This window comes from Streptopelia decaocto (genome assembly GCF_964273445.1).
Source record: "Streptopelia decaocto genome assembly, chromosome: 3".
In the NCBI taxonomy this organism is placed as follows: domain Eukaryota; kingdom Metazoa; phylum Chordata; class Aves; order Columbiformes; family Columbidae; genus Streptopelia; species Streptopelia decaocto.
Window position 1 is genome coordinate 51,324,065 of NC_138656.1, and position 12,937 is coordinate 51,337,001.

Sequence of the window (12,937 nt, forward strand, 5' to 3'; positions counted from 1 at the left end):
AAAGTACTTGGCAGTTTGTGGTTAAATTTATTTGAATGTTATCTTAGTCAAATTGGAAGATCTCATCATGACTTTTGTAAGTAGAACACTTCCAATGAATGTGCCACTTCTACTGTTATTTCATCTATTCTTCTGTTATTCAAGCTAGTTACTCTTTCTCTTACCAGGACATTTGGTAGCAGTAATGCTGAGAGGCAGGAGGCTCAGCTTTGCCATGATTTTATTGGTTAGCAAGAGACATGAGACTGTTCAAAATCAGTTGTTAGTGCTTCCAATGAAACCTGGATTGTATATTACTATATTTTCTTTTGTTTAATAACGTTTCTCCGTACAAACTTCCTGTGTCCTGCAAGATCAGAGTCTGACACAATATATAGTAGTTTATTTACACATTAAGATTAAAAAAAAACATAAATACTGTGATCACAAAGTAGGAGAGCAGATTGTAAAGCCTAATTCTGTGTTTTTTTGTAAAACCTGTATTTCTACTTTCCTACAGTAGCAATCTTTGGAGCTAATGAAACAGAACGTGTTCAGTATCCCAACAGCATTACTCTTCCAGCTAATAGTAACAGCGAAAGCATTTGTGCTGTGATTTCTTCACTGTGTAGATCACTTGCTCCTTTCTTGCTCCTGATCTGTCAGCTGGCCTTCGCTCTTCTCCTGTAATTGATGCTGATAGCCTGTAAGGATTAGGACATGTTCTGAACTCTTTGAGATGCTTCATGATGTGTTTAAGACACAAGTTTTGAAACCAGTGTTACTGGTTTTGAACTGTAGAAGCCCTGGCATTTGCAAACTCCAGGCTTTCCCCTGTGACTTTGAATATTCCAGTGTCTTATTTTGTTTCAAAGGAACTCATCATAGCAATTCTCAAAAAAAACCAAAACCAAACCCTTACAGATCTCACAGCTGCCAAATTTTTTAGCTTGAAGTTTACTGTGTCACTTTGATGTGTGCTGAAATTTGTAACATGATGTTAGAGGATGCCATGGTGATGGAGAAGAAAGTTAACGTTTTAACTGGTGAGCTTTGACCAGGAACTCTAATCTGGGCTTATTTAGCAGGTTTTGATGTTTGTTTTTGGTTGGTTGGTTTGTTTGTTTGTTTGTTTTGTGGCCTTTTTTTTGTTTTGTGGTTTTTTGCTGTTGTTGTTGTTGTTGTTATTTTGGTCATTTTGGTGTGTGTGGTGTTTGTTTTTAGTTTTTTTTTTCCCTGAGCAAGTTCCCCTTTTCATCCCCTGCTTCATCTCCCTCTCATGATTGCCCACACACCCATCCTGTTCTTCCTGAGGAGTTTGCTGCCAGGAGAAACAGCATTGTAACAGTGATCCTGGCTAGCAAGTTGCTTTCAGCTCTCTGGATTCATTAATATATGTTCTAAGTAGAAAATTACGAGTGCTGTTACTGTGGTTGTAATGCAAAAACCAGATGGCGTTTGCAGAAGCTTGCACGACACTTCCTTCTGATGCAAAAGCAGAGGCACGTTACACTGGAGTGAACGGGGTCGCTTTGCCTTTGTTCAGTCGCAATTATGTGACTGCTGGAATTAGTATTAGAAGATTTATGATGCCCTTTAGATGTTGAGGCAGTGCCGTGCAATAGAGCCACAGAGGTTGTTAAAAGCATTCTCAGCCTTCCTACGTGCATCACCATTCTTGTGATGAAATGAAGTTTTACCCACACCATATGTTACTTGTTAAGGTACCATCCATTAGGTTTAAGTGCCAGCCAAGACAGCTTTTTGGAAACTTCAAGTGTCAGCACAAGGCTTTTTGTTAGTATAAGCATTTGAAAATTTGATGTTAAAAATATCCCAAAGTGTTTTTTCCCAAAAAGTTTGTTTTCTTCCTGAAATACATGAGAGATTAAGTAGTAATTACTTTCGTGTCATACCTAAAATCAATTTCTTTTGTGAATTGCTTTGATCTTTTGCTATAGTTGCAGCAGCTGTAATGTTACCCAGTGTGGTCTGTATATGACACTTCAGAGAGGTTTAATGTCTGTTCTTTATATCTACTTCTGCCACTGGTGGATTTATGATAATGACAGTCCTGCCCAAGGATTTTGAATGTGTACTGCTCTTCTGAATGTGAATTAATTATAAACTGATTGCTTAGCAGTAACTGCCACTGCAGGACTCTGAAACAACAGATGGGGTGAGCCTTTCTAAAGTTATGACTGTCCTCTGACACCAGGGGAGAGGCTCCCCGGATGAGATGAGTACCTGGATTCTTCAAAGACTTCTCTTTTTTTTTAACTGTCTATTTTTACGACAGCATTCCTCTCTCCCTGCTATCCTCAGCATTTGTAAGGAAGAGGCAAATAAAACTCCTGTTTCCCTTTCACAACAGCCACTTTTATATGCCCGTATCGTGCCCTAGTTCTTACCCCCTTCTTAAGAGTCATCAAAAAGCGAAAAGCTCCAAGTGGAGACTAAAGGGAACATCTGACACAACAGTGTTCCCAAAGGCAGCTGGCAGCAGCAGGTAAAATGTATCTGGTTCAATACAGACTACACAATCTGCTATTAAAATAACAAAACCAAAAAACCCCATTCACTTGCTACCTGATGTAAGACCTCAAAGGAGGATGTTGAGGATGTTCTGGTTGATGTCTGTGGCAATTATGTCCTTTGTTTGGCACTCATGATTTTGTTACAGCTGGAAGAGTTTTCTGCAGATACTTTGGGTGAGCAGTTATCACATTTATTCCTGACCTCTAAAAGAGGCAAGTGCAGCATTTCTGTAACTATGTGTTTGCTGACTTGAACTTTGGCAGTGAAGGCAATGGGTAATAGTTTTTGTGGGACTTGCAGTTCCCTGTACCTGCACCAAGTCTGCTGTCCTCTTCCAGTCATAGCCATGATTTGTATTGAGTGGAAGTATTATACAAAACTGTCCAGGTGAAATAGCCTGGGGGTAACTGTTACTTGGGAAAATGCAGTTCTTCAAGCTATTTTTTCATTCCCGAGGAGTAAACCCCAACCCTAATAACTCCTCTTAGGATCTTCATGTCATTCAAAAGCCATGACAGTTTGTTCTGTAGCTTGTACCTGGGAATTAAAATGAGTGTGTTTGTGCCAGCACAAAATTCTCCTAGCCTTATGGCACAGCATCAACATTGGACCTGTATGTCCAGCTATTGCAAGATGCATGTGGTATATGTGCCATAACTTGCCATCCCTGCTCTATGGTCAGAAGTTTATAAAAACTTGGTGGAATTCTGTTTCCTAATAAACATGAAAGTTGTTAAAATTGGGGTGTAATGCAGATTTTTACTGGGTATAGTGGGTTTAAGAAAACACTGGAGTAAAACATTGATAAGTCCTGTATGTAACTGTTTTTAAAAACCCCATGAAGTTATGATTAGCTATAGAATACTATTGACCTTTTTTGTAAGACACAAAGTTGAGTTTTCTGTCATATGATATGTAACAAAAACTTGATTAAGGGATCTTGAAAAAAGAATCTCTAATGTTTTAAGAACTTCTGTTTATTTACCTTACAGAATAAAATAAATTCTCCATGTTAGATCTTTGTATCATAAAGCTCAAGTACTCTAGGATTCTTAGTGGTGAGACTGTAATAGAGTACTATTCTGCATGTTTTAAAGTGGAAGAAATGATGCATTTTATTTTTGGTGAGGAAACTTTGTTAAGTGTGCTTGCTGAAATGTTCTCTCAAATGTCATCCAAGTTAGAATGTTTTATGAAGGCTCTCAGTAGCTTTAGAATGAATATTGTGACAGTAGAATGGAAGATTAGTGATCAGTTTGTTTTCATGGAATCACAGAACCATTTCAGTTGGAAGAGACCCTCAGGATGATCGAATCCAACCATAACCTAACTCTAGCACTAAACCATGTCCCTAACAACCTCATCTAAACACCTTTTAAACACCTCCGGTGATGGTAACTTCACCACTTCCCTGGGCAGCCTGTTCCAATGTCTCACAAAATTAAGGTTTCTTTTGTAATTTTTAAAGAGGCGTAGAAATGGATTTGACATGACCAGGCTTTTGTAGCACAGACTAGTGTGCAATTAGAAACTGTAACTGCTGTATGTGGTTGTATCTTCTGCTGTGTGGACTTGAGCTGGTTTTCACTGAGTCTATTTGTGCGTTGAAGGCATAAGGACAGGAACTGCAAATGTTTTCAGATAAGCATCTGATTTGCTTAACTGATGACTATGCTTTCTTATTTGGGTTTGCTGATCATAAGACACTTCCGTTTCATTTTTTCATTTTAAATGCCATTGCGTGAATCTATTTTCAGAATGGTGATTTTTATCAGGATGGTTTAAAGGCAGCAAAAGTATCTTTTTCCCCATTTTCAGGTAGTGAAACTCGGGGCAAAGAATTGGTAGTAGTCTGAAGTCCCATAGTAGCTCATCTGGAGAGCCAGACCTTCACTGATACCTCCTATGCTCTCTCTTTCCCCCTATTCCACCCTTTTCCCTTTCTGTCTCTTCTCCTTCCCCTTCTCCAGCTGTATCCTTGCTTTTTTTTCCTTTCTTCCTTAACTGAAGAAAACTTTCATGCTGTCTCAAATTCATAGGTACTTTTCTGCTGTTTCCAGATACCATTTGTAGATGTGCAAGTAGCCATTCTAAGGTGCAGGACTACATTTTGAGGCTGGGGAGGTAGAAGAGCATCTTCCTTTCCTGCTCCTGGGTACAGATGGAGATTACTGAGGTGTCTGGAAGAAAAAAAACGTTCAATGGATTTCAGTTACTGAATTTCTTCCTTTGCAAAATAAGTTTGTTTACATCTGCATCAAGTTCCTGTAACAATCTTGGCTGATTAATCCTATTGATACAGCCAATACACCTCCTGGCTCTTCACACATTTAAATTGCTCTATTAGAGCATATATAGATGCAGAGATGCTAGAAAACATTGGTGGTGATGCAGGAAGTTTTGTTTGCTCTTATAATGTATTTTAAAAATAATACTGTACTCAGATGAAGAAAAAACCTATAAAGTGTTTCTTGAGGCAGATGGCAGATCAGAAGATAAAGTATCCTTAATTTCTAAGGGGAGGGAAAATTAATAAGCTAAACCAAAATCACCAGCACTTCTTTTTTATTTTCTGGTTTTTGAATGAAACTCAGATTATAACACATCCTGCTGTTTTATGTCTACCTCTCCATATATGGCAGGCCATGGTGCACAGTAGTTTAATTTTAAAAATGGGCTTTTGTGGTAGCTGTAGACATTTAGCTGCAGTTTAAGGACATGGGTTTTAGTTAAAAGCTTTCATTCTGTATGACCTACATCACTACATAGTCTTTGAATTTCACTGGGCTGTGTAAGTTTTCTGCAATATTTTATTTCAAAGAGGAGATAACATATCTAAGACTGAATCTGTGTGACTTCTGAGTAGGAAACTATTTCTAGTGCATTTACAAATGCTGCGCTGTGTGAAATGCGTGGGAGAACGGTAGAGAGTTAGTTACCTTCAGTGCTTCAAAAACATGCAGAGAACTTAGTGTTTATAGTTCTAAGTCCCATTTTGCAGCCAATGATGACTTTCAAACTTTTCTTACTCTTAAAAAAGCCAAAGCTTTTATAATGATGTTAATGGGGTTGCAGGTTTTCTGCTCTGCATCTCTTTTCAGAGTCACCCAAGAAAGTCAGATTATGTGCTCTGTCCTACTGCTTAGGAGCACTAATGAGAATAAGCTCTCCCTGCCTTTATTTAGAGGACTAAGATGTTTGGACTTTTCTTGCCGATATTTCAGGACATTCAAGCTGAGATTGATGCCCACAATGACATCTTTAAAAGCATTGATGGAAACCGACAGAAGATGGTGAAAGCCTTGGGAAACTCTGAGGAAGCTGCAGTGCTCCAGCACCGGCTCGATGACATGAACCAGCGCTGGAATGATCTGAAGGCGAAGTCAACTAACATCAGGTAAGTAACAAAAACATCAAAGACATGAATGGGGCACAGGTGCTGTCTTCTAAAAGGCGTCTTGAGAAATATGACCAGGGCACTGAAGCGAAATCTCTATTTTCTTCCATAAAGGACCCCTGAGCACAAATATAAAAACTTGGTGTGCTTGCTCACCATGCAGGCTTAACTCCTTGTTCTTAATTCTCCAGAGCTGTGCTGTTGTAACTTATCAATGTGTGCTAAATTTTCCAGAAAGTATGTTGAATCTTTCCTTATTGTAAATTGATAGCAATGTCAATGAAGTAATTCTGTGAATCTACAATTACTGTGAGGAAAAATCAGGAGTTTATTGGTTGTGTGTGTGGTGTGTTTTGTTGTTGTTGTTTTTTATTTTGTTTTGTTTTTCTGAAATGAATAATTTGACAGGACTTGCAACCTTAAGTGTCTTGATCCATGTTGGTAGTAATTATTTTACTTTTGTTACTGCTGGTAATCAACTAAGAAATGTTTCAAAATACATGTTATTCAAGGAATGCGTTATACAGTGTTTAACTCTAACAGTGTCAAACTCACTGACTGTCCAAGTGTAGTCACTGTTAAAAACACTGTGATGTCATTTGGGAAGTAGATATTACCATATTAATTAATGTGAATAAAATTCCTCATTAATGAATATCGTAGAAAATAATTTCTAGAGCTTTTAATTGCAACTGCATAGTTGTTGATTAAAGAAAGTGTTATTTTAATAGAAAATAACCATATTAAGAATTCATATAATTTTTCCAAAGGCCAGAAAAATGAGTTGAACTTGGAATTCAGGCACAAGAGTTTGAAAGAGTGAGATAGTGGGGAAAAATGTGACATTTACTTTTGCCTGCACTTATCCCCTCACCAGCCTGCTCAACAATGAAACAGCTAAATTAGCCTTATGTGACCCCACAGGCAGAGCTTGAACCAGAAGAAACAAGCAGTTCAGTGTGGGGGCTTGCAGAGACTGGCCCCATCACACAGGAAATGATGGCCCACAAAAAGCGCCTTCAAACCATTTTTGAGTTCCAAGTCAACAATGCAGATACTGAAATTGTGCAGTGAATGCTCAAAAAAGTGGCAATACCAGCTTTTCTGTATATGGACCCATCTTTTCAGTGCTGCATAGATGTGGCAGGTGCATCCCACTGGGCAGCATTAAAGTTTGTGACGTGTATGTTACTTTGCTGGTACCTGCAGAGCCACATGTCTATAAGTAGAAGATAGGCAGGGAAGAGAATACTGGAGCAAATATGAGAGAAGTAAATTAACCTTTCAAATCTCAGTCACCATTGAAAGGAGCATAGCATTTCTGAGTTTAGGTATGTTACCCTGTTCTTTGAGTGCAATTCATTTTTCTAAGTCCCATGAGGGTGATGAAAGCCTTCACAGGGAAATAACAAAGCATAGAACTGATATGAAGTCAGTGTGTTGATGTAACCGCTTGCCTGCAACTTTTGCTTTCTTGGTGTTACTTATTTCAAGAATGAATTGGAAAGCAAAACCTTATGGATGAGTTTTGTGAGAACAGCATATAGCCATGTTAGATGCTAGGACTGATGATTGAAAAACCTGATTGTTTGGTTATGAGTATTTGCTGGGGATAGAGCTTCTAAATTACAGTTTCTCTAAGTTTTTTAGAAGATTTTCTGCTATGTGTACATTCTGATTACATTCATTTTTAGATGTTGGAAGTACTGTTCTCCCTTAGGGATAGTCTGAGTTTTTCTTCACTGTTTTGGCCTGTTTTTCTTCACTGTTTCAGAGCTGATGGTGCCAGTCACTGTGCTGTCTTTATTTCCTTTCTCCTGTAAGTAAGGGGAGTTCCAAACTCAAAGAGCAGCACTCTTGTGACATTTTTAAATGCATGGAAACTACTTAAAACTGTAGTCCTGAGAGGACTATAGCTTTTCATGAAGTTACTTGTAGACTTATTGATGCTTCTTTCTTTTTCTCTTTTTATTGTCTTATTCTCAGAAAGAAAACAAAGCTGCAGATTTGTGTGGGTCTGCCTTTTAAATCTCTGTGCTTAGGAGAGATTCTGGGGCAGGAGGTGCCGAGGGTGTTAGTGTTTGGGGAGGGTAGAGGTAAAAGTATGGGAGAAACAGAGAAGGATTCTCTATATTTAGACCACCCACCAACCTTTTTATTCCACATGTTCCCTTGTTGCTCAACAAGGAAAGTGTTACCTCCATAGCAGAAGCAAAAGCTGAGGAGGTCTCCAGCTGTGAAGAGACCCTCTCAGGGTCAACAGAAGTGGCATTATGTCAGAGTTCCTGCTCTTCTGGGTGATTTTATTCAGTTGGGGTGGAGGGAAGGCTGCTCTCAACCTGGTCAGCTGCCTGGGGGCATCTGTGGTTTTTGGGCACATCCAGGATTCCCTTAGGAGCACTTCTGAATAGGAGGTGGTTGGTGCTGGGGGATACTGCTCCAACCAGTGCTCAAACCTGAACTGTATTTTTACCAGAGCAGATTGTTAAGCCACCACTTGACTTAGTGAATCCCTGGAGGTTGCCAGTGCATTTGTCAGATGAGCACAAACACCTGAAGCTTTGTTTGTGGGCTGTGTATTGGTAGAAGAACCAATTCCAAAACAAAGGACAGAAATCCTCTCTTTGAACTCAAAGAAACCCAAGAAAAGTTTCAGAACTTCAGCATAGTTTATCAGCTCTCTTTAGTAAATAACAAATTAAATGTGATACTAAAACTTTACACTGAAATGCAAATTGTAGCATACCTGGGATTCCTTGTTTCTGTGCAGCATTTGTTTTGAATGAGGTTTACTGAATGCTCCCCAGGAGAACCGAATTCTTGTTTCTACTCTTCAGCTGCTGCTGTATCTTGCATTTATTTTCAGTATTGCTTCTGATAAGATTAGAAGGGTAACATTCAGGAAAAATCCAGACTGATGTGATATGTTTTCCCTTGTGTATTTTTCACCCCTCCTTAATGTCTTTCTGACCTTTCAAGAAAGGTTAGTTCATTCTGTGTTCAGAGAAGAATTTTCAAGTCCCTGTTAGTGTAGTTCATTTCCTCCCCACCCTGTACTGCTCTACCCCCACAAGTTTAGCTTGCACTGGGCTTTGAAACCATGTGTTAGTGATATTTTGCTACTGTCATTAATCTGGCAGGCACACGGGTATTCATTAGCAGTAAATTACAATATGTTTAATCTAGTATCACATGCCACATCTTTCACATTAATATCAAATTAGCTTTTTTCACTATTAATATTATTTCACTTTATGTTAAATTAACAGTGAGTCACCCTTAAATTATCCTTTAACTAGTTGCAGGGTTTTTTTTTTTTACTCTTACAAAGGTACAATTCATTTTGTATACAAGAATTCCACTAAATAATTAGAGCGGAATCTTGAAACCTCAGAGACTGCCAGTTTTTAGAGGTGAGGTGTGTTTAGATGTGTTAGATACAGTAATCATGATGAATAAAGATTTCAGTATCAAAATGAAGTGGAAAGCTGTCGATCTGAACATATTAATTGTGGTTGCTTCTAGAAATTCACAAAGATGCTTTATTTTTGTAACAATCTGTGGGTCTAACCGCAAAACTGTAAATTCAAATGTGGGCTGCTTTGGCTTAGCTGAGAGAGCAATGAGTCTATGCCTGATAGGGAGTGTAACTCTATTTTCATGTCCAGGAAGGGGGGCTGGTTCTGAGTACTGAGCACCTGAGGGTAATATATATGCAATGTCTTGCAGCTTGGTATTTCTGAGGGCATTTTTGATGGATTGTCAAGCTAGTTGTGAAACAAAGAAGGTCCACATTGTGCATGGCCCACCCTGTGCTGTTGGGAGTGTGTCTCTGTGCATGGCTTGGGGGCTACATTGAATGTTCCAGCTGTGAAGCAGGTTGTACACTAACTTGCTGTAAAGTGAATACCGTCCATATGGGAAAAATATGTTGATTGCCTTGAAAGCAGTTCTGGTTAGTGAGTGTTAAAGAACTGAAAAGAGACCAGGAGAGCTGAGACGACAGTACATTTCACTCAGGACCTGCTGGTCTGCAAACCAAGGCTGGCAGGATGCTCTTCCCTGGTACTCATATAACTGCAAATGCAATAGGTCGCTTGTAATTTGCTGCAGGGTAGGATGCTGGCTCAGCTGTTCAGGCCTTGGCTACAAGCACTGGCTTCAATTCAGTGTTGAGAGAAAAGTGTCAGTGACAGCAATAAGGGAATGACAGAACTCTACAAAATTGTAGGCAGTAAAATGTTGCTTCTAGCAAGTTTGGTTGGGGTTTTTTTGTTTTGTTTTGTTGTTGTTTTGTTGGTTGGTTGGTTGTTGTTGTTGTTGTTTTTTCCCAAAATAGTTACCTAAGCATTTTCCTGGATATGGAGTGAAGAAGAATAGATTCCTCTTCCTACAGGTTCTTAATTCATCCTCTACAGAAAACGGATTTTTTTTTTTTCTTTATGTCTTCCCCTGCCACATTCTTACTGACTGCTTTTTTGGTTCATCCATCCTAGTATCACTGGGACATCCCAGTGTACTCAAAGCTAAGCTTGTCTTGAAATTAACCTTGCAGGATGTCACCCTTTCAATCCAACTATTGTCATATCAGTCCCAAACTTTCACTCAAATGTTGTTTGAGACAGTACTACAAGTTAAAGTTTCAAGAAGTGAATCAGGGGAAAAAAAAAAAAAAAAAAAAAAAAAAAAAAAAACGATAAAAAACCATGTGCAAAATAGGAAAGGGAAAAGGTAGGAAACAAGAGTAAAGTTCAGTTCACTAATCTGTCAGAAGTGGGGCAGAAGGGTGCAGAGCTGGTATCAGGCTACACTGAAAAGGACTTTACTCCATCACCTGTGTGGAGGAAGACTTGCTGGTGCAAACTAAGTACCTGCTGGTCTCAAATGAATCCATAACATAGAATGACTGCAGTAAAGTAAGGATAGCTGGTCCCTGTCAAAGATTTCCCTGCAGCTGTGTAGACACTGCAGAGAGAAGCCATCAAGTCAAGGTATTTTTGAAAATAATAGAAAAGGGTGTTGTAGACTCTGAGAGTTTTGTCAGTTAAACTGAGGGACAGATTCACTGTGTTAATTCTCTAGTAACTCACCATTGACTAAAGATGATGTATTAACTAATCCGTGTCAGTGAGATTTTCAGAAGCACAAGGAATTTACTCTTGATCACTGCTGGGAGAACTTGTTGCTTTCTCTGCTGGACAGTCCAGGTCCTGGCGTGAAAGAGTTCAGTTTTGCAGTGCTTTAGTTTGCAAAATTACACTTGTACTTCATGCTTTGTGGTGGTGGAGTCACAACAAAACACAGTATTTTTTTATGTTTCTTAGATATGCAGTGTTCAAGGTTTTAGACAAATTAAAGCATCAGGTACATATTTGTCTGTATTCCCTCATTTTTCCTACACTTATTTTGATTTGCTGTGCAAAATATTTTGAAGTAGTGGGTTTTTCTCACATGAAGTTGCTTCGCAGTTAAACACTTAAAACATTCCTATCTCAGTGATGGAGCAATTGTATTTATTTGTTGCATTCCCATGCTGGTTTTGCTCTTCAGGGCTTTAAAGATGGTTTAATGTCATTTCACAGGGCTCACTTGGAGGTTAGTGCAGAGAAATGGAACAGATTGCTGACATCCCTGGAAGAGTTAATCAAATGGCTGAATGCAAAAGATGAAGAACTGAAAAAGCAAATGCCCATTGGAGGGGATGTTCCAACGTTACAGCAACAGTATGACCACTGCAAAGTAAGTTGCTTAAATTTTATAAGTAAATATGCTACTGTGAGTAACAGAATGAAGAAAATTTGATTACAGGAGAAATAAAGAACACTTCCTAGTGACTAATTCATAGGAAAAAACCCGAGATCTCCACCCCTTTTCCATCCCCACCTTGCCCAGGAAACCACAACTGAGATACTCCATATAAGATTTCATCTAAAGGATTTATGATGCATCTATTCTCTCCAAACACTTTTTTGTTTTAATGTTTCCTGATGTTTTTGGATTCCTACCAGGTAGAATTCTGATTTTGCTCTAAGTAAAGTTAAGAAAGGCTTACAAAAGTAAGAAATGAAGAAGAGTTGTGAAAACAATGTTGAATGTAAATACAGTACAATTATGTAAGTGACTTTCTACATGTTACTATATTGACCAGTAATAGCAGCTCCTCACCCCATGCAGATTTATACCACAAAGGAGACTCAAAACTGGGTTTGAGAACTAAAACTGTTCTGTTCTGTACTGCACTCTTGTAACTATAACATGCTATTCCAGCTCTCTGGTTTTGCTAGTTCTGTTCTGGTTTTATGCTTAATAGGTTATTGATTCCTAAGTATTTTTTGACAATAAAAAAACTCTCTGGCATCTATAACATATCTTCATTCATGTAGAAAGTAGAATTTGTTTCATCAGCTCTGGTCAGTAATCAAGCTTGCATGCATTTACCATCGGAAAAAATCATTTTAGTAAAGCTGGTTCCTTCTTATCTTAGTATTTGTTCTTCTGTATGGTGTAAATAAAGAGATTAAAAGCAGACTTATGTAGCTAATTGCTAACAACTATGTTCCCCTCCACCAACATAACACTGATGTCCTTTCTGCTGTGGTGTTTAGTGAGGGCAAAAATTGAGTTTGGGAAAACACTTAGTAATAGAGAACTCCTCACTTAGAATAGTGTGAGGAACTACAGAAAAAGTAGCCTGAAATGAGCAGCACTTTTGAGACTAAAGTCCAAAATAAAAGAACGTAAAGAAATTTGCATGTTTCTCCTTAGTTTTGTCTTTTAAGATTAAGTTAATAGAAAGAACTCAGGATCTTTGTTTCTTGAGGGTTCATCTCTTTTTGTTCTTATTCACTTAAATCATTATCTGTTTGAGACACATCTGATGTGAATGTTTTATAATGATCGGATGTTGGATTACTAGTGCCAAAGATAAATAAAAGCTGGAACAGATCCAAATATATTTTGAAATAGGTCAGTGGGAGACGATAGATCTCTACAGGTCATTTTCTAAGTACTTCCTTGTGTCTC

The 12,937-nt window shown here is 38.4% G+C and overlaps 1 protein-coding gene across 6 annotated transcripts in view; it reads left to right on the top strand.

Moving 5' to 3' along the window:
* Window positions 1-12,937, top strand: part of UTRN (utrophin) — a 369,822-nt gene that overhangs the window by 239,111 nt on the left and 117,774 nt on the right. For 5 of the 6 annotated variants that reach the window (XM_082049170.1, XM_082049169.1, XM_082049171.1 and 2 more), the window contains 2 exons: window positions 5,742-5,914; window positions 11,497-11,653. In XM_082049170.1, coding sequence (XP_081905296.1) covers window positions 5,742-5,914; window positions 11,497-11,653 — 330 coding nt within the window. Of the gene's footprint in view, window positions 1-52; window positions 77-5,741; window positions 5,915-11,496; window positions 11,654-12,937 lie in introns of those variants that run through there. The other variant, XM_082049174.1, reaches the window with a different exon arrangement.